The sequence below is a fragment of the Eumetopias jubatus genome, unplaced genomic scaffold (assembly GCF_037043125.1).
Source record: "Eumetopias jubatus isolate StellerSeaLion01/CBP00866 unplaced genomic scaffold, mEumJub1_p1.0 scaffold_1, whole genome shotgun sequence".
Lineage (NCBI taxonomy): Eukaryota > Metazoa > Chordata > Mammalia > Carnivora > Otariidae > Eumetopias > Eumetopias jubatus.
The window spans coordinates 129,840,354-129,861,570 of NW_028274807.1; the positions used below are offsets into that span (position 1 = coordinate 129,840,354).

Below are 21,217 nucleotides of genomic sequence, written 5' to 3' on the forward strand. Positions count from 1 at the left end.
AATTCCAGACTGTTGTGGAAATATCAGCAGCATCACATTTTCCCAAATTCCCCTGTGCTGGGTCATATTCCCGCAGCACTTCATTTTTCGAATCCTATTCAAAAACCTTTGGAGATGGAAGTTTTGCCACTTTTTAGCAAGCACTTTTTAGCAAGCCATTTCCTTTTTACCATTCAACATCAAACTGTTCCTAAAAAGGTTTACACACGTAAACCACTCAGCTGCACTTCGATTATTGTAAAAACAAAGGAGACTGGTCTAGATGGTCCCTGAGTCCTGTGCCACTCTGCTGGTGTTCGAATCTCTATTTTGAACCTAATGACTCAGGCCCATGAACGTCTCTTTCTGTCTCTTCCATGTTGCTCTCCTTTTGCGATTCTCTTTTCTGTCTCATTCTCTCTGTCTCTATGTCTTTGACTCTGTCTCATTTGCTGTCTTTATGCCTCTGACTCTGTCACATTCTCTGTCTCTCCGAGCACTAAGAGCTAAACTCCTTGAGTCAAATGCCTAGATGTACGCTCGACTACTGTTAACTGCCCTCTAGCCAAGCATGTCAGCCTGGAATTTGGAATCCTGGTCCCCAGCCCTGGTGTGGCCAGTAACTTGCTGTGTGACCTTGGACAACTCACTTCCCCTCTGGGCCTTGGTTTCCCCAAATATAAAATGGGAGCAATTGGCCCAGATGAGCTCTGAGCCCTTTCCAGCTCTGGCTTCTACGAGGGGCTATGATTTCTGAGACTTAAATGGTCCTTTCTAAGGGCCCTGGACAGAGATAGAAGATCATTCTTTCCCCTTCTCCACCAGTGAGCCATCCTGTGCCCTCGAGGCAGCTGGCCTGCTGAGTTCCCTCCAGTTCCTTGGCCCAGGCACCAGCTCACCACAGCAGAATGGCCTACAAAATCTAATTCATAATAAAGGTTTCCGGGGCCTTCCTGCAGCTGTCAGCAGGTGTCATATTCACAGTATTTTGTCTTAATTGCAGCTCTGGTATTTATCAAACAGGCCAGAAGTCCACTTCTGGAATGCCGCCTCCCTGGGCACCATTCCAGAAGTTCTTGTCCCCCTGCTGCCACATGCAGGCCTGTTCTCTGCCATCCTGGGCCAGAGCAGAGTCCTCTGTGCATCTTCCCCCACCCCTGTGTCTCCCATCCCTGCTGCACAGAGAGATCCTGAAGCCTGGATAACTCAGCATCCTCCCCAAGGACCCAGAGTCCCCTTTCTGAGGCAAAAACACCTGCATGTTTAAAGGCACAGCCTAGGACCGCACCAGCCCCAGGGTACCTCAAGTCTGCTGGCCCATCCCCAAACCTGGGTGGGCAGAGAAGTAGACTGGACAATATGGGTTCTACCTTCCCACTGACAGAGACTCTCTCCTTGACCAAACTTTGTTCAGGTTCTCAACAAGGCCTTGAACTTGGGTTTCTGTGTCTGTCCTTGCAGAGTTCAGTTTTAGCAAGAATCCAGCGAAGTCCACTTAGAGTGACTCTCTACCCTTGATATCTGACCAAGTTCCTCATTCCCCCTACCCTTTATATCTTAGCACCCTTGCCTGCCTTCAGCAAGAATTCTGTTAACTGGGGTTTAGCAAGAATCCCCCTACCCCTGATGTTTCCTCTTAGGAATTTTCCATCCACCGACACCCTCCCCTCATCCAGCTCCTTGGCTATAAAGCCCCGCTTTCTTACTGCATTCAGAATTGAGCCCAATCTCTTTCCCCTCTTGAGACCAGCTTGCCACCTGGGGCAACAGTCTTGAACAGAGTCTTCCTTACCATTTCAACAAGTAAACACCTCCAAGAGAGCCCTATAAAACATTCTTCTCTATTTATTGAATACTTCCTATGTGCCAAGTCCTTTCAATGCCACGTGGATACAGAAAGGAATAAGCCCAAGGTCTGTCCTCTGGAGGTCAGAGTTTTCATCCTATCTGCTAACAGGAATTGATTGGTACAGATTTCCTGGAACAGTATGTTAAGAAGGACTCTGAGGAAAGAGGGTCATGACTTACTGGTGTTGGCTTCCTTGAGATGAGAGGAAGGCATGACACCTGTGCGACATACTTGCAGACCCTGGTTTAGCAAAATCCTCCTCATGAAACAAGGACAACACTGCACTTCCATGCATCATTGCATTTAATCCTCGAAGCACCACTATCCTCATTTTATAGAGGAGAAAAGGACTCTTGGAGAAGCCGTCACTTAGTCCAGGCCTCACAGATAGTACAGAATTGGAGTCAGAGTTCAAAAGGGATCTTGCACACAGCCCTGGGAGAAGGTGCCCTCCTGTTGGCCAACTTCCTCAGTCCTCGAGGGATGGCTCTCCATGCGGACATCTCCTGCCCCATCTGCTGTTCTCACTGCTCTCATGGTAGAGCAGGGTGGTTTCCCTCTGACCTGGCCCTACCCTGGCTAGCAGGCTCACTCCCCTCCTAACTCCCAGCCACTGACTTTATGTCTAGGACCTCCTCAGAGTTGGGGCTGTGCAGAGAAGGCTAGCATTCCCCCAAATGTGGGCTCTTCCTTCCAGAGGCAAGAGCTGTCCCTGAGAAGTGGCTGCACTTCCCAGCCCCCTGCAGTGTGACTAGCTGGAGGCATGGGACCGTGACCATGCTTGCCAATGGTTCTGCCTGGGTGCAGAGGACTTAAACTTTAGTGGATGGTGGAGGCACACATGGAAGGGGCCAGCATCCCCAAATGCCAGCATGGAGGTGAGCTGCTCCCAACAAGGCACACTGGACTGTTAGGTGAGCATAAAATAAATTTTGATTAGATGAAGTCACTACAATGTTGGTGCTTGTTTATTAGAGCAGATAAACATTACCCCAACCTGGCAGTGAGGCACCAGCAATGGGAACTATTCTGTGAGCATTTAATATCCTTCTTCGATTCCCACAGCAACCGTATGAAATAGTAGTATCATCATTCTTATTTTTAGGCAAAGCTCAGAGATTTAGGGATGCACCTACAGTCCTACACAGCCAGCAGGTGGGAGGCCAGGCCTGAATCCAGATGTCTGACACTGGAGACTTCCGGAGATTTGGTTACTAGCACCAAGTGGTGACCTCTCTCCCCCACTACCAGCCAGACAGAATGAGCAGGGAAGCTCAGGAAAAATGGCAGGTGTCGTCTCGGCCAGCTGGGGTTGGAGAAGTTTACCAACACCCCATTCCATGCCTTTCTAATCAAACTTTACCATTACTCACTTTGGGCCCCAGTTTCCTGCTGTGTAGACTCACATGAATAGACAATCCTAGTTGCTTCCCATCATGGCCACAGAAGCCTCAATCATGTGTGCTCCTGGGCTTTAGTCAAACATCAACCTTTTCTGTTGACTAGTTTACTCTTCAAAGTGAACAATGAATCTGCAACTCATTTTGAAATCCATCCAAAAAGAAGAAGAAGAAGGAGAAGGAGAAGGAAGGAGAAGGAAGGAGAAGGAAGGAGAAGGAAGGAGAAGGAAGGAGAAGGAAGGAGAAGGAAGGAGAAGAAGAAGGAGGAGGAGGAGGAGGAGGAGGAGAAGATGATGATGATGCAGGGACAAAGGGATACGTGATAGGGTACATATAGCAAAATGATAACAATTGCAGAATCTATTTGGTGGGTGTATTTGTTTGCTAAGGCTGCCATAACAAAGTACCAGGGTGGCTTAGCCAACAGAAATTTATTTTTCTTAGTTCTGGAAGCTAGAAGTCCAAGATTAAGGTGTTGGGAGGTTTGGCTCCTTTGGAAGCCTCTCTCCTTGGCTTGCAGATGGCCACCTCCTTCTAGCGGTGTCCTCACATGGCCTGTGCTCTGTTTGAGCATCCCTGGTGTCTCTGTGTGTTCAAATCTCCTCTTCTTATAAGGACACCAGTCAGATTGGATTAGGACCTACCCTTATGGCCTCATTTAACCTTAATTACCTCATTTAAAGGCCCAAGCTCCAAATACAGTCACATTCTGAGGTCCTGGGGGTTAGGGCTTCAACATATGAATCTGGGGGGAGGGGGTTAGGTACACAATCCAGCACAAAATGTGGACATATTGGTGTTTCCTGGACGATTTTTTCCATTCATTTCAATGTTTGAAATTTTTCATTATAAAAAAGAATAAAATACAAAAATTTAAGTAGGAAATGGAGAACCGGAAGATACCTCCCCAAGGGTTAGGACTGGGGGTGGGTCAGAGTTAAGGCACCACCATTGCCTGCAGAAGCCTGCAGCCACTCATTAGGAGACCTTGAGCAGGGAACTGAATCCCCATGAAGGACGTGTTCTCTTCTGCCCCCTCCCCTGCCAATGGGGACACCTTGAGGAGGAAGGTCTGCCCTAGTTAGGTGGATGAAAGAAAATCTTCTCATATTTGGCATTATTTTATAGTAAGTCATATATCAAAGATGACTCCTTTGATTGTGCATAGATTCAAGAGACAACCCAGCCCCTTTTCCTCCCACAAGGGAATTTTTCGACCTTATCTAAAGGAAGGCATCTGTTTTTTTGAGTTTAAGTTCTAATTTGACAAAATGGCATGTGGTAAGCAGAGTGGAAGGAGGAGACAATGTTATTAGGAGCCAAGGGAACATCAAGAAACCTCCCCAAGACTGGCTGCGCCTTAGCTCTGAATTTGATTACAGTGTCCAGCATGAAGCAGCGAGCACTATTAAATCTTCTGCTACAGCTTGACAGGGAAGGCCAAGTTTGTAGAGTTATTTGGGAGATCTGGCCATAGGTCAGAGACAAAACCCCCCAGCTACACTGGCCCAACGGGTGGATTATTTCCAACACCCACTGACAATGGGGTCCGAGTGGAAAGACCCTGTTTTTCTAGCCACTATGTTTCCACACCTTCATTTTTCCATGGTGACATTCTAGCTCTACTGACACTTGTGATTCAAAACCACATGGCTCACTTAGCCCTTTTCTTAGAGCACCCCCCATCCCTGCCCCCACTGCCTTCAGTATTTGTTGTCTGAGGGTCCACAATAAGTGAGGAGGAGGGAAGAGGGTCCCTGGGAGTTCCCTGGCTCCCCCCAGCACAAGCATTTCTACTTATTGGTCTTGCTGAATCACTCAAATCCCTGGATTCCAGAAAGGGGGGAATCTTAGCTGACCACTTTGGACTCAACTGAGCAATAGAGCTTCTCAAATAGACACGTTGGGAAGATGAGCTTTAGGCTTTCCACAGCACTGTAACTGTATAACTCTACCATTCTGGGATCTCAATTCCTATTGCTGCTTTGGGTCTAAAAGACTTTTCAAGACAGAAAAATCCCATCCTGTGTGCTCCAGATAAGAGGTTCTGTTTTGTGTGCATAAGTGGAATTTTGTTTAATTGTTTAGAATAGGTAATACATTCATGTGATTCAAAATTCCAAGTCAAGTGAACATAATGAAAACTCTCCTGCTTCTGTACCAGTTTCAATTATTATTTTTAAGATTTTATTTATTTGTCAGAGAGAGAGAGAGGACAAACAGGGGAAGCGGCAGGCAGAGGGAGAAGTAGGCCCCCTACTGAGCAGGGAGCCCGATGCGGAACTCGATCCCAGGACCCCAGGATGATGACCTGAGCCGAAGGCAGACACTTAACCAACTGAGCCACACAGGCGTCCCCAATTTCAATTATTTATTATCATTTAGTTTTCTGTGTATTCTTTCAGGAATATTTTATGCATAGATAAGCAGATAGGTAGGTATAATATATTCCTGTTCATCCTCAAAGGGTTACTTAAATATACAATTATACATATGCTACTCCTTCTTGGTTTCTTCATAGTATTTCTACGAGATTATTCTCTATAACTACATAAAATGCATCTACATTCCTTTCTTTTTTTTAAGATTTTATTTATTTATTTGAGATAGAGTGAGAGAGAGAGAGAACACGAGCTGGGGGATAAGGGGAAAGGGAGAAGCAGATTCCCTGCTGAGCAGGGAGCCTGACATGGGGCTGGATCCCAGGACCCTGAGATCATGACCTGAGCTGAAAGCAGACGCTTAACTGACTGAGCCACCCAGGCGCCCCTACATTCCTTTCAATGGCTGCATAATATTCCTTCATTTGGAAGACATTTCCCCTGAAGCAGAAAGCAAAAACATTCTTTAAATTACCTTTACATAGCCTGAAAAATTAATGAGCAACATATTAAGTAATCTGCACAGAACACTGACTATGTGCTAAGAACTAGCCCACAACGACCTTCAGTATTATTGTTTTCTCCCTTTGACAGATAAGTAAACTGAGGCTCACAGAAGTGCCCAGGTAAGTGACAGATTCATAACTTGAACCAGGATCAGTTGTCTCCTTGTCTTAGTTGCTCTGCTCTCACACAAATTCCAACTACTTGTGCAGCCTGAGACACCACAAGATGATCTACTTCCCTCCTCACTCATTATTTCATTTGTGTTATTTTAAATGTTACAAATAGACTACGGGCTCCTAGAGTTAGTCTTATGAATCTTCTTCTTCAATATAATAGTCCAGTACATAGTAAGAGGTGCAGTAAATATTGGTCCTTCTGTTTATGGGAAGTATATCAAAAATTATATATCTCAAGTAATTGTCATAATTTAGAGACTGAGACAGGTTTAAACATACTACTACTACTAATAATAATACAGAGAATCCGAATCAATTCAAGTGGATTTTATCGCCCCATTTAGAAAAATAAAATTGAACAAAATGCAAAGTGGCGGTAGATGGGTACATGGTCAGAAAATTGAGCATCCTGGGGCGCCTGGGTGGCTCAGTCGTTAAGTGTCTGCCTTCAGCTCAGGTCATGATCTCAGGGTCCTGGGATCGAGCACACATCGGGCTCCCAGCTCCACGGGGAGCCTGCTTCTCCCTCTCCCTCTCCCTCTGCCCCTGCTCAGGCTCTCTCTCTCTCTCGCTCGCTCAGTGTCAAATAAATAAATAAAATCTTAACAAAATACAGAAAATTGAGCATCTTGTCAAATCAGCCACCATTTTCTGGCCTTCTATTTGAAAATTTCATACTTAATAATCTTTCTTTTACTGCCTGGGAGGGCCCACACTAACAGGCCTGATGACTTGGCATCCTCTGTCCATTTTGAAAGGGGCAAGACTCATTCCACGTAAGGCAGACACGACATAGACGGAGGGCCCCTTTTCCTGACAGGGATAAATTGGATACAGGGAGTGGCTTGTCTTACCAGCTCGGTTCCGCACAGGATTGCACAATTTCCAGAGGGTGGACACTCTCAGGACTGCAGTGCCCTGCAGGAGTTCCCAGAAAGCTCACCTCCATCTGGGGAGGGAGGGAGGCCTGTGATTGACTCAGCCCATTGGCAGGCCTTTCTGCTGAGAAGTCAGTATGCTAAGACACTGTCCTCAGGTATGAGCCTGTGCTCCCCACATCTAGCAGGTCTAGTGTCGCCCCCCGAGGCACAACAATGCCTGAGTACATACTCTACCAGCTTAGAGCCGGGCCCTCCCATGCTTTCTCCTTTGATTCTCCAATAGCCCCTCAAATTACCTTCCATTGCGTCCCTGTTTCCAGGTGAGAAAAACTGGCTCTGACATTCAAGGTACCCTGGAGCAGGGCTCTGAGCCCAGACTTCCAATTCTAAAGCCATGCCATGCACTGAGATGTCCCCTGTTCAGCCTCTGGCTTTAGATGGGAACTGGGAATTCTGAAACGGACTCTTCAGCACTATGAGCAATTCTCCCCAGCCTCAATAAAAGCAGATGGGATTATAGTAGAAATGAGGCCTCCTAGGAGGGGGCAAGTAGCCTGGATTCCAACCCTCTTACCACCATTTGGAATAATGGTTGCCACCAGTAACTGAGCTTAACCATGTTCCAGGTGCAAAGCCCTGTACCTATTAGCTCATTTAATCCTCACTGCCACCTAATCAGGTAAGTACTCTTATAATCCCCGTTTTACAGAAGTGGAAACTGAGGAGTTGAGATATTAAACCAAGACTACTTGGCCAAGATCATTCAGCTAAGTGGGTCATGAAAATGTCACTCAAGGCCAGAGCTATCTGAATATGAACCCCATGCCCTTTACGCAGATGCCATGGCTTCTCAGGTGCCAGTGCTCACAAGAGAAACATGTGCCAAAACCCCTTTGTTGTGTAGGTGTTCATTCCATAAATTAGCAAGCAACTCATAAGCCACAAAGTCAGAGAAAGTCTACGGCTTTAAAATCTGGTCGATCTCTTCATTTTACAGAAGAGGAAACAGAGTCTCACAGAGAGCCTATAGCTTGTCCAACACTACACATGTGTCCTAGGAGTTAGTTGGCAGGTCCAGAGAAATAACCCGTTTCTTGAATATCTACCTCAGGGCCTTATTACCGTGCTGCAAGGTCTCTCTAAGAACATCAGTAAACAGGCAAGTTACCAGAGCCACTGACTTAAACGTGCCCGTACCTCCTTCCGGTTGGACCCGAACAAGAGAACCTTAGCAGCAATCACCATGGCGGCCAGCTCTAAGCCTGCTAGGCAGGCACACTCCTTCAGGGCTCCCCAGCAGAGAAAGTAGAGGCCAGAGCAGTTGCCTCAGGTAATTAAAGAAAATTTAAAAACCCCATGTACCCTTGCATACTTTGAGGAATTTCTAGGACCCAAACTGTCCAGATAGCCAGCTCAGCCTTCCACTCCTCTCTTTCTATGGGCAGACATGGAGAGTGAAGGAGAGTGCCACCCAAAATGACACCACTCCCTTGGGGCCCTCATGCTCCCTGGACACAGAGGACACTCTTCTTTTCCACTATTAATTTTCCCTACAATGACCTTGCTGATGCAGCTCTAACAATGATGGACTGGGAGGGGGAAAGGGCTGTTGTTCTTGCTTGGAGCCTCCCAAATCCTGAACACTAATCTCAACAGTTCAGAATTTGGTTTCTGAATGACCACAGAGAATCTGGAAACCTTTTCGGGTTCCACGACTCCGTGAGGTCCACCCCAGTATGGATGACCTCAGACACCGAACCAGTTCTGTTTGGGCACGAAAGGGCAGCCCAGTTCTAACTTTCAATAATGATCCACCCCACGGGAACTTCCTATAGGGGACAAGTTGAAACATTTGAACAAGCCCCCAGGCACAGTAAAGTAAGGAAGCCCCGGCGGATAGATAGGTCTCTCTGGGTAGGACGGCTATCGTCACCCCATCCCCCACCTCCTGGGTCCCTGAGAAGCCCCATGCTAGGCCTGAGACCACTGGAATTTCCCTCCTGGAGCATGTGTCCCCAGAGAGAACTAGAGCTGTAGCAGGAAAGCTCCGGGGCTTTCCCCAGACTTCTCAGAAAGATACCAAGAAGGCCAGGTGAGCAGCAAGGCGGGATGAGTGGGGAAAGGAGTGGGCAGGCCTGGGAGGGAAGTAGACTGTCCAGCTCACATTCCTCCTTCCTTCTTTGCTTTCCTCTCTTTGTTCAGCCCCCAGCTGGTTTACGGTGCAAAGCCCTCAGCGGCCATGAGGCCTCTCCTTCAGCTGTTGCCAGCTCCCAACACACGCCTCACGCTTGTGCTTATGTTGGTTGCTGTGGAGACAGAAGTGTGGGCTTGAATGGAGCTAAATGCTCCTGGGCTGGGAGATGGAATAGGGCCAGGTGTATTTTTAAAGCCATCTGGGAAAGCCGGTCACCACGAGAACAGTCTTCTTCCCTGGTCAACATGTTCCTGCTTTAGGGACTAGTTCACAAACGCAAAATGGAAAATAGCTGAGCCCCCTCTTTTTTGCCTTAACTCACTGGATATTTTAAGCAATAAGTTATTGTGTGGGTTGTATTTAAATTTTTGCCTTTAACACAAATGCATCTTAGGGGAAATCATGACCCCTTGGCATGTGTACAGACACTGTGAGGTTCTGGAAATAATGACAGAAATAATGATACATTATACACCAAGACACTATTTTAAGTACCTTATGTTCATAATTAGCCCACTTCATCTTCACAACTCCTCTGTGAGTTAAATCCTGCTTTTAGCCACATTTTACATATGGGGAATCTGAGGCACAGAAAAGGCAATTTGTTTGCCCAACATCACAAAGCTAAAGAAAATACAAGGTTTGAACCCTGGCAGCATGACACCAGAGGCCCTACCCCAAACCACCAGAATATTCTGCCTCTACAGTGGTTTGGGGGCCAGTAAGTTTTGATTTGGAATTTTGACCCTGGCACTGTGTGACCTCAGCCAAGTGACTGCACCTTCCTGAATGTTACTTTCCTCTTTGGTAAAATGGGGGTACTACTGGCTTGTGAAATTGTTGTGAAGATTAGCAGTCATATATGTAAAGAGCCTAGCAAAGAGAAAGTGCTCAATGCAAGATAGCCATATGAGTATAACTCTCTTAAAGGATCAATGGTGGACGCAGCTGCTTCCCTGCCCAGATGCCCAAGCATCCCTCAGGCCCTATGGGCTTCTAGCTCCTACCACACACACCTGTGACTATGCCAGAGGGCTTCACCAGCTGTGAAAGTTGTTTGGGGCAAGCATGTCCCTAGGAGTTGGTGGGTAAATATCCCAGTCCTCTGTCTCTCTGTCTCTCCTGTTCCCCCCAGGAGAACTGAACCCCAGATGCCCACAGCAGCAATCTGCTCATGAGCTCCCTCTATGCTGACTGCCTGCCCTTCCCTATCTCACTTCCCCATGCCCTAGTGGGATCACCGCCTAAATAAACTACTGACACCCAAATCCTTGTCTCAGGGTCTGCTCTAGGAAGGAACCCAAATGAAGACAGTACACATGCCTGTGCCTTTTATTCTGATGCCACAGAAAGAAGAGTCATGGGACACTTTCCCCAGTGGAAAGGTAACTATGGGAGACTGAATAACAGTCCCCCAAAGAGGTCCAGACCGATCCCTGGAGCCTGTAAGTGTTACGTTATATGGCAAAAGGAACTCTGCAGATGGGATGACATTAAGAAGTTTATGATGGGGAGATCAAGTCGATGGGCCTTAAATATGATCACAAGTGGCCTTTTAAGAGAGAGGCAGAAGGGGGTGCCTGGGTGGCTCAGTTGGGTAAGCATCTGACTCTTGGTTTCAGTTCAGGTCATGATCTCAGGGTCATGAGATCGAGCCCCGAGTCCGGCTCTGTGCTGTGTGTGGAGCCTGCATAAGATTCTCTCTCTCCCTCTCCCTCGGTCCCTCCCTCTGTTCATGCGCTCTCTCTAAATAAATAAATAAAATCTTTAAAAAAAAAAAAAGAAAGAGAGAGAGGCAAAAGACTTGACACAGAAGAAGGCAATATGACCACTGAAGTTAAGATGCTATGCTACTGGTTTTGAAGATGGAGAAAGGGGCCAGGAACCAAAGACTGCAATGAACATAGCTTAAAACTAGAAAAGACAAGACGCTTTGCCAGAAAGCCTATGAAGGAAGCACAGCCTTGCCAACACCTTGAGTTCTGACCTCCAGAACCGTAAGAGAATAAATGTTTAAGGCACCGTCTTTGGGGTGGTTCGGTTCGTTCCAGGGGCCATAGGAAACTAACACAGTGGCTCCGGGGCAAACGTGGGCAGTGATTCTCAAAGTGTGGTCCCTGGACCCGTAGCATCAGCAGCACCTGGGATCTTAGTAGAAAAGCAAACGCTTGGGCCCGACCCCAGAGCTACAGACTCAGAAATTCCAGAGGTGGGGTCCAGTGGTCTGGGTTTCAGCGAGCCCTGCAGGTGATGCTGACGCTGGCTACAGTTTGGTGGTTAACCACAGCTAGCCATTAGACCACCTGGAGAGCTTTAAACACCGTCAATGCCGGAGCACTTGACCCAGAGAGTGATTCAATTGGTTTGTTGAGCCTGGTCACTGGGCTTCTGTAAAATATCCCAAGTGATTCTAAGGTCTAGCCAGGGCTCAGAACCAGCGCTATAGTTTGAGAATCGCCGATCTAAAACACTGACGTTCAAACTGAACTCTGCAGAGCTTGGGAATTCTGGAAAAATAACCCAAGGCTTCTGAGGAGGAGGAGGCAGAGTCCAACCCAGCAGAGGTTCTGGCCCCAGACACCAAAAAGTCACATGCCCAGATGGGGCTAGACAGGTAGATGTTAAGGAAAGTAGACCAGGCGTTAAGACAAGAGGGCGCAGTGGGGATCTGAGGAGCTGGGACTGAGCAGTCAGCCAGCACTGCATTCCAAACAGTCCTTGTCATATCAGAATATGGCTTGTGGGTCAGGACTGCCAGGTTGTCCCACTTATCAAGAGTCTGTTGTTTTTTAAGAGACATCAGAAGCATTTTTTTAAATGTTAAATCACTCTATTTTAAATGTTAGCAACTAAGGCAATGAAAAAAATTCCTCTTTTTTTTGAAGCACTACACCATCTACCACATGAAGTGTGACCATAGCCAAACATGGAGCCTGGCTTTGGTCCTTGGGCTGCTCTGTGAGCTCCATCTGTGTGGCAGATGTCTTTTATTCCCCCCTGGGGCCCAGCTGGCTGGCCTGGCCAAGTTCTTCTCAGGGTGATCACAGGACTCCACAGGGTCCATCTGCTTGTTTGCTCACGGCTTCATCCCAGTTCCAGATACGCAGTTGGCACTTACTAAGTGTTTGTTGAATGAATACTTCTAGCCATTCTGTGAGACAGACTTTGACACCCATTTGACAGATGAGGAATTTGAAGCTCACTGCAGTGAAGTGACTTCCCTGCAATCACCTCAGCTCATGACCAACTCAATCAGGATTCAAACCCAGGACCCCCCACCCCCAGTATGGACTGTTGTGAAGAGCAAATACAAATGTAGCTGTGAAAATGGTTTGCAAAACAAGAGGTTGGGGGCTAATTCGTACTAATTAAAGAGTAATATGAGTAGGTGTTTACAATGTGAACTACATTTCAAGAAGATGGGACGCCAGCTTATTTGGTGACTCACTGAAGCCTGAGGGCTTTCTATTCATTCTGGAGCTATGCTGTTTTTGTGTGGTTGTAAATCTGGGGGAAGCAGAAGTGAGTGTGGCGGATGGTGACGCAGAGAGGTCCGGCCCTGGATATCAGAAGGGACAGCCTCCCATCTCACACCCAGCTCTCTCTATCTGAGCTGCAGCTGAACCCACAGCTTTATTCAGAGGCTTGGGAGGAGGCCAAGCAGGAGGCCAGCCCCCATGGAGAGCCCTCTAATTTAAGAGCCCTCTCTGATTGGATTATGCAGAGGAAATAGGAAAAGCTAAATCAGAGGAGATGGCTAGAAGTGCATTATGGAACATTAAACAGTGGCTGATCAGGATCAGACACAAATAAATGGCCCATAATCTACTGTCCAGAACATGAATGGTTCCCAAGTGGTGACCTGGCTGGCTTCCAGGCAGGGAAGTGCAGAGCTGGACATCAGGTCTTTTCGGCCACAAAACCCCTGCTCTGGCTCCTATCTCAGCAGCCAACAGAAGATTCTGGTGCCCAGACAGTATTCACATCTTTCCACATGATCTCATTCTATCGGACTACATTTGGGTCTTCTTATCATCTGGTCTGTGAGGCTTAGACCCAAACATCTGGGGAGCTCCTGCCTAGCTGGGAAACCCTGTATTGGAAAAGGGATGCCACATGTCCCTGTGGTGGGCCTAGGGTAGGTTGGCTCAGAGTGTCTGAAGAAAATGTCTGTGTAGTGCTATTCCCCTGGCTCCAGGAGGTCTCCTCCCCCACAGCACCTTGGTTGAAGCTCATTTTATTAGAGCATCCTTTAGTTTGAGTGCCCGTTAAAATGCAAACACCTTCAAAAGAGAGATAAAGTCATACCCTGGCTGGTCCTACACACTTTAGTATAAGGTAATCTTCAATCTCTTGCTAAGAGCTTTGGGCGTTGAAATGCTGAGGAGAAGGGAGGCGGGAGCAGGGAATAAAGAACCTAGAGGAGAGTTCCTGACGGGCAGAAAGGCAGTCTGCAGGACCTGAGGAACTAATATCACTGTTTGTCCATGGACATTGGTCTACCTTGGTAAAAGCCCTGGACTTAAAGTCAGAGGGTAGGATTCCAGTCTCCAGATCTCCCCATTTTGTGTTAGCTCTGTGATCTTTTTTTTTTTAAAGATTTTATTTATTTATTTGAGAGAAAGCATGAGAGAGAGAGAGAGAGAGCACGAGAGGGGGGAGGGTCAGAGGGAGAAGCAGACTCCCTGCCGAGCAGGGAGCCCGATGCGGGACTTGATCCCGGGACTCCAGGATCATGACCTGAGCCGAAGGCAGTCGCCCAACCGACTGAGCCACCCAGGCGCCCCTAGCTCTATGATCTTGAGTAAGTCACTTAACCTCTCTGAGCCTTCGTTTCCTCAGCTGAAAAGTGGGAGTCATGCCACACACATCCCAAAGGTGCTATGAGAATTATATAAATCAAAGTGTGTGGAAGGTCTGCCCTTCTATAAATACTGTCCTTGGGTCCGTGCCACCACATTCTAGAAATTGTACAACCACTGAGCTACATCTGTGAATGGATCTTGGAGCTGAGTCAATCCACAGACCCACAGTGAGCCCAGCCAGGGCCTGCCAAACCCAGGCTAGATCAGCTGACCATAGTTGGCCCACAAACACATGAACTTCGATGATAAATGATTGTTGTTTAAGCCACTGAGTGTCAGGATGGTTCACTACTCAGCGATAGTCAAAACAATACCAAAGTTACAGCTCCATAGATTTTAAATATTAGGGCCATGTTCAGTAGAAATCATTCTAAAATATAGCTGACACTTATCTGCCTTCTTAAGCAAAATTAAGTGCACACAATTCAGTCTTCACTGGGTCATTCGTACTCATATAGTGAAAAACAATTAATGTGCTGTAAGTCAATGGTGTTACCTACAGAACAGGGGCTCTAGAAATAATTCCAAAATAATTCCAGTCTACTATTCTTTTTGATCTCAGAATTATTCTCTGCTTATTTGTCATTTTTCTTATAATCAGTTTTGTCAGCTGGTTTTTTTTTTGTTGTGGTGGTGGTGGTCATGGTGTCCATTGTAAGCAGGAACTCACTCTTCCCAGTCTAATGTGCTGCGCCTAATTTACCACCCTTCTAGAAACCTGCTATGCAAGTCTGCTAGAATGCTGTCTAAAGTAACAGTTAGTAGATTTGGAGTAAGGGCCTGAGCTGGTTTCCTGTATATCAAATGCATGTGCTTTAGTGCTGGGATTTCTATCATCACTCTTGGCCTCTTTGAGGCTTTTTGCTCTCTTCCGTGGTTCTCCTGCGGGACCCATCATTTGGGTTCTCCTGCGAGAACCCATCAGTGGAGGTTGCCAGGTAATGAACCTCTGACCTAGATAGCTGGTGCTGTGTCTGGAGTTGCTAGAATCCAGTCCTTCCTGAAGAGAGTGAAGGACTGGCTCAGCTATGAAGGAAAGTACTGCTCTACAAGCCTATAAGAGCTCTTCCTCCATCATGCCCTCCCTGGGCCAATTAGCACATGCTGCCTGTGTTTCAGCAGTAGACGACCACAGATTCCCCAGGGCAGAGGCAGGATCCGACTCATCTCTGTGTCCTCTGTAGCCTTTAGCATAGGGCCAGGCACATAGTAGGCACTCACTAGGGTATGGCGGGTCGCCCTGATTTCTATAAGCACCGGGCTTGTCTTCTTTGAGAGTAAGAATTTATAAATTTCTGAACATAGAATACTTCACCTCAAATTATTGGAAAATATTTTCAAAGGATTAAAGTTGTCCTGTGTCACAAAACAGTTGCCATTTCAGGGCATAAGTTTGTTTCTGAACCGTGCTATGAAGAAGCCATGGCAACTAAATGAGGGAACAAAGCTAAGAGACTCTTCAGGGGGAAGCAGGTATTTTTTGCTCTGCTGAGCTGTTACCTCCTTAGTGATTCTCCCTAAGTCTACCCCATTGTTTTACCAAATGCCTAAGGACCACAGTCACAAGCAGAAGATCTGGATTTAGAAGTTCCTCAGGAAAGGCCAGTGGCTGTGTGAGCTAGTGATTCCACATTCCCACCCCTCCCCCTCACTCTGTACCCCAGAAGCTGACCCCCATGGACTGCATCCAGAGGCTCCCCTGTCCTCTGGCTTTGGGCTGGGTTTGGCCAGTGGAAGGCACTGCCAAGAGGTGGTTGGACTGAAGGAGAGAGGTTGGGGTATTTCTTCTCTACTTTCTCCCTTGAGTCCTCTGTGGTCATAGCTCCAGCTCACCGGCCCCTCCTCTAAGGTTCCAAATCTTCTTGGCATCAATTTCCCCATTTCTTCCTCTCGCCTTTTCAAGCACAAGAGTGGTAAAGACTTCCCAAGGTTGCTGATTCCTCAACTTTCTTCATCGGTTCCCTTAACCCCACTCACACCTCTAAAGTGGTCCCTTCATTCAAGTCTTTTCATCTGAAGTGCTTCTTTTTCCTGCTGTTACCCTGACTGCTATAATCTATACAAAGTCCAACCTAAGAGATGTCTAAGCTATACCGGGGGTCTCTCTAGGGCAAGGAGTTTGGGGGAAAAAAATCAGAGGTTCTTTTCTCTCTAGCTTTCAGAACTTAGTAGCCATTTGGCTCTATCTAAATTATGTGATACAAAATGAAGGCAAGCCCCAATCTACAGATGAGAAAAGTTATCCCTTCATTCACTCATTCATTCATCAAACATTTACCAAGGGGCACCTGGGTGGCTCAGTTGGTTAAGCGACTGCCTTCGGCTCAGGTCATGATCCTGGAGTCCCTGGATCGAGTCCCACATCGGGCTCCCTGCTCGGCAGGGAGTCTGCTTCTCCCCCTGACCTCCCCCCATCTCATGTGCTTTCTCTCTCTCTCATTCTCTCTCTCTCTCAAATAAATAAATAAAAAAAATCTTAAAAAAAAAAAAAAACATTTACCAAGCACCTATTGAGTGCCAGGCACTATTCTGACCCTGGGGAAACAGTGATAATGTACAAGACAGTCCCTGCCCACATAGTGCTTATAGGCTAATGCTGACTGTCTCCCAGAAGTCAGAGCCCACCAGAGGCAGAGCTAGAACTAGAAGACAGAGTTTCCTTAAGTCCCGAGCCTTCAGCAGATTCTCAAAGGACTCTCTAGCCCAAATGAAGTTAAGAGCCCACTGATTTAGACCAAATTAACTACCAAGCTTCCCCATCAAGTAGAAGAATAATGACCCACTAGCTCCCAGAAGTGTTGTGCTCTCATGTGGAATCTGTGGGGGCATACTGTCACACAGCCCTCGTGACACAACCATTCACCTTTCCTGCCTACTCCTCACTCCCCAGTATTCTCCCCAAATCGCCCCCCCCCCGTGCCCCTCCACCCCCCTTCAGCTCCTCACATCTTTGTGATCAGCCCTTCTCCGAGGCACTTCCTCAGGGCCCTCAGACACTGGCAGTGCTGGGAGCACAGCATGCTGCTGCGCTGGGCTTAGAGACAGAGAGAGGTTGGGGGCTGGACTCAGAGGTATGCCCTCTCTGAGGACCTGTGTTTTCAGCAAAGGCCGTGAGAGTAAAATTTCTGCCTCCATGAAAGTATGTATGAGACTCAAGTTGGAGGGCATGACTGAAACTGCTTTTGCTGAGGGAGAGGGGGGAAGCCAGGGGTGGGGTGGCAGAGGTGAATGGAGGGGGGCTATGTGGGGACAGGCAGCAAGCCTGGGGTCTGCCTGCCTCCCTCAAGCCCTCTGGAAACATTTGAGTTTCCTCAGAAAGGTTTAAGTAGGCCCTGCCAGTAACACAATACTTCCCCTGCTCTGGGTCAGACGGGACAAGGGCAACCTGATGCCTGGTGCCTGGTGCCCTCAGAGATGTCTGGCAGGCTGGCATGAAAAGCCCCCTGCCCCCAAATCACCCAGCCCTCCGCCCGACAGACACAGCCCACTCCAGGCCAGGCTGTCACTCTGGAAGCCTCCACCTCTCCCCAGGAAGCTCCCATCTCCCAGGACCTCCAGCTGCCTTATTTAGATTAGAATTCTCACCATAGGAAGAAAGCACAACAGGAAAGCAGACTGGGCTGGAGGATCAGTGGTTCTTGCTAGATCCCTCCAAAGGGCCCTGGCCCATGGGAGCATCACTGGACTCCCCTTTCCTCTAGTGGGATGGTCCTGGCGGTGCACAGTGCCCGAGCTCAGCAGAGGGGTGTTTGCTCCACAACATCCCCCTTGCATCAAGCCCCCTTTGGAAGGGGTGAGGGATGTATTCATAGAAACGTCTGGGACTCCTTTCTCTCTCACTTGTACTCCTCTGTGCCTTTCTTAAGCTCGCTACAATTCCCAGTCAAAATGAAATCATGCAGCAAATGGGGAGAAGTGGGAGAGGCAGAAGTCATTTTTAAAAGGGTCTCTGGCTTTGAGCAGCTGGGTGGGGGCTGTTTGGAACAAGGACAGAGGGAGCTTCAGAGACAGCTCGGGTGACAGGAAGCTGCTGGGGTGGCTGTCTCCCTCCAGTCTCCCTCCTCCGAGAGCAGAATGGGGAAAATATCAGGGCACGTTGCAAAACAATCTTCCTTCCTCCCCCTGCCCCCGACAGATGGAAGAGAGGAAAGTTGTGGTCATCATTTACCTGCTGAAATGGGGAGGACGCTGTTGATGAAAGTAGGCTGAGACACGATAAAGCGGAAGGAAAGCTGAAGATAAATTCCCAAAGTCACTGGATTCAGGACAACCATGCTGGCTGGGGTCTGGCAAGTGTCAAGTTCTCAAGGCAAGGCTGCCGTGAAGCCTTGCTTATCTCCGTCTTTGTCCTCCTCACTGCTGTTTGCGCCTCTCTCTCTCTCTCTCTCTCTCTCCTCCCTCCCTCTCCCCCTCTCCCCCTCTCCTGTCTCTCTCTCCTTTCCCCATGCCTTTACCAAGAAAGAATGCCAACCATTTCCCATTAAACCTCCGTACTCCACAGGGTTATATTTATCTCAAGCACTGGATCAAATGCGCACATTAAAATTAATATGTCAGAATTTTCTCTTTTGGACACTGAGGTAAGTGGCTACTGAAGAGCTGATGAAAAGGCAGCCAAGTCTCAAATGTTCACTAGAAGCAGTCCTCAAAGGGCAGACAGATTTCCTCATTATCCACCAGCATCTACCTGCTTGGAACTGAGGTGTCCTACAGCATCACAGAATCGGCTCTCCTGGTTCAAAGTGAATTTCCAAAGACCAATCCCTCTGCTGTCGGCCTGTGCCTTTTTTACCCACTGGGTGACAAACATAAAGTGGACCTTGGATTATTTTTCTTTAATCATCCAATAAAAACGGGGGAGGTATATTTTCCAAAATACTCCTTTTCTCTAGGAAAAAGTGTTTATTCTCTCTCCAGAAGCAGCAATCTTTTATCTCATCCAGAGCAAAATAAGTGAAAAGACAGAAAGTGAATGATTATCAAACTATATTTGGAGAAACAGCATCAATGACTTGATCTTTGGCTAGACAAAATTCGAGTAAAAAGTACTGCATCCTTAAATGAATACCTCTTATGAGTTTATAAAGCCTGTTATACAGACCCTTAGATTTTTAAAATAATGAAAATAATCATCTACGGAGCTGTCCATTTTACTTTAATTTACATAATGTCCTCCCAGTGCCTCATGGGAGCTCATTAAGAAATGGTTCGGTAGTTAGTGGGCTCCCGCCGGGCCTCCTGGGGGAAGAGCACTGACCCTCATCCCGGGGGAAGGCAGAGTGTAAGGTGACACTCCCCAGCTCTTGCAGCAGTCCCATCTGACTCCTGGCTCCGCTGTGACAGCAGACAACCGTTTGACAGCTCTGAGCCTCAGTTTTCTCATCATAAAATGGAGGCCATGTTCCCTTTAAGGGTTTGTTGGAAAGGTTAAATGAGGTAACATGGGATGAATCATACATGAGCTAAAATCTGTGTACAGAGACAGCGAAAATGAAACCCAGGGAGCTGTGGATCGGGCGCAGGGATGGCCACTGAAAATCTCTCCCATCCCTGTACGTGTGTGCCATTCTCCCCAGCAAGAGGTGGTGTCCACTCCCCCTCCCACTGAATCGGGCTGGCCTTGGGACTGGCTTTGACCTGTACAGGGTGGCAGAAGTCACACTGTGCCATTTTCAGGCTGAGGCCTTAACCGGCCTGGCAGCTTCTGCCCTTGTCTTTTCTTAGAAACTACCACACAAGAGGTCAGAACTACCAGATGGGCAACAGGGACGGGGAAGCATCCAGCCCCTGGTGCTTGGCCACCTCAGATGAGGCACTGACCACGCGAGTGAGGACAGCTTGAATCAGCTAGTCCCGTGCAGGTCTCCAGTTGGTGATGGCAGTCCCAGGAGTCACCCCTGGTGAGACCAGCTGAAGAACTGCCTAGGTGACCCCACCCCAGATTACAGACTCATGAGCATATAAAATAGCTGTTTTAAACCACTTGGTTTTAGGATGATTTGTTATGTAGCAATAGCTAGCTGACAAAGGGTTTATAAGAAAATCTTTTGAAAGCATGAAAAATAAACTTGGGCTACATTCAAAATTAACAGGACAGCTTTAGCTTTTCCCAAACTATCTGACGGAAGGATCTGTGATTGTTGGCTAAACCCACCAGGAAATTCTCAGGCTTGTTCTCCTTAACTCCTGAAACCTACAGTCTCAGCAGCGGGCTTTTGGGCTTTTGGTGGCTTGGAGAAAGCACGGTCTACCTTGGAGGAAGGTAACTCTTAAGTGACTTGGTGCCAAGAATCTGAACTTTCACCATCAGCTCAGATTCCTCCTGTGAAGCCAAATTTATTTCTTCCTTCTCTCAACACCTAGATCTCACCATTGACTGTGCAGTTGGCACAAGGTGGATCAATATGTCCTGCCTGTGACACCTGCTGCTACAGTTTTTGAGCTGCTTCTAAGTCACCTTGCGTTTCTATTTAACTTGTGTTAATGTCCCTGAAGATAGAACATAGCTTCTGTCCCATAGCTCTGTGTACCCCAGGACAATCCTCGTCACCTAATCCTCAACAATGTCAGTTAATTTGATCAAGTCACAGCACCATAGGATGAAAAGAAAAGTAGGAAAACTGGCATAATCTTATGCTCCAGGCACATTGAGTCAATTGCACTTGCAGCCCCCTCTTTGTGCCTTTGCACATACAGCTGGCTGGCCCGGGTCTGGTACAAGAGAGAGTTTTGGCAAGGGTGGGGAGAAAGTGAGAGGGAATGTGGACAGCCAGCCATGAAGAGTTAGGACCTGCCTAGGAGAGGCTGCATGTACACATTCACGCCACTGGGATATGAGTCACCTTTGCCCTTTGGGGAGGCCCAGCATAGAGGTATTAATAAGCCCCAGTACTTATGAAAACAACTCTGTAAATTTCCATTTCCCATGGACTGTGTATTTTATGAGCCTATTTCTTACAGGGTTACCCTGACTGAGAAGTTATCA

The 21,217-nt window shown here is 47.5% G+C and overlaps 1 protein-coding gene across 1 annotated transcript in view; it reads right to left on the reverse strand.

Moving 5' to 3' along the window:
- The window catches only part of COLQ (collagen like tail subunit of asymmetric acetylcholinesterase), a 63,265-nt gene extending 44,759 nt beyond the window's left edge, over positions 1 to 18,506 (reverse strand). Inside the window, exon 1 of the mRNA XM_028099265.2 lies at positions 18,401 to 18,506. Coding sequence (XP_027955066.1) covers positions 18,401 to 18,506 — 106 coding nt within the window. The remainder of the gene's footprint in view (positions 1 to 18,400) is intronic.
- Positions 18,507 to 21,217: the final 2,711 nt, after the last annotated feature.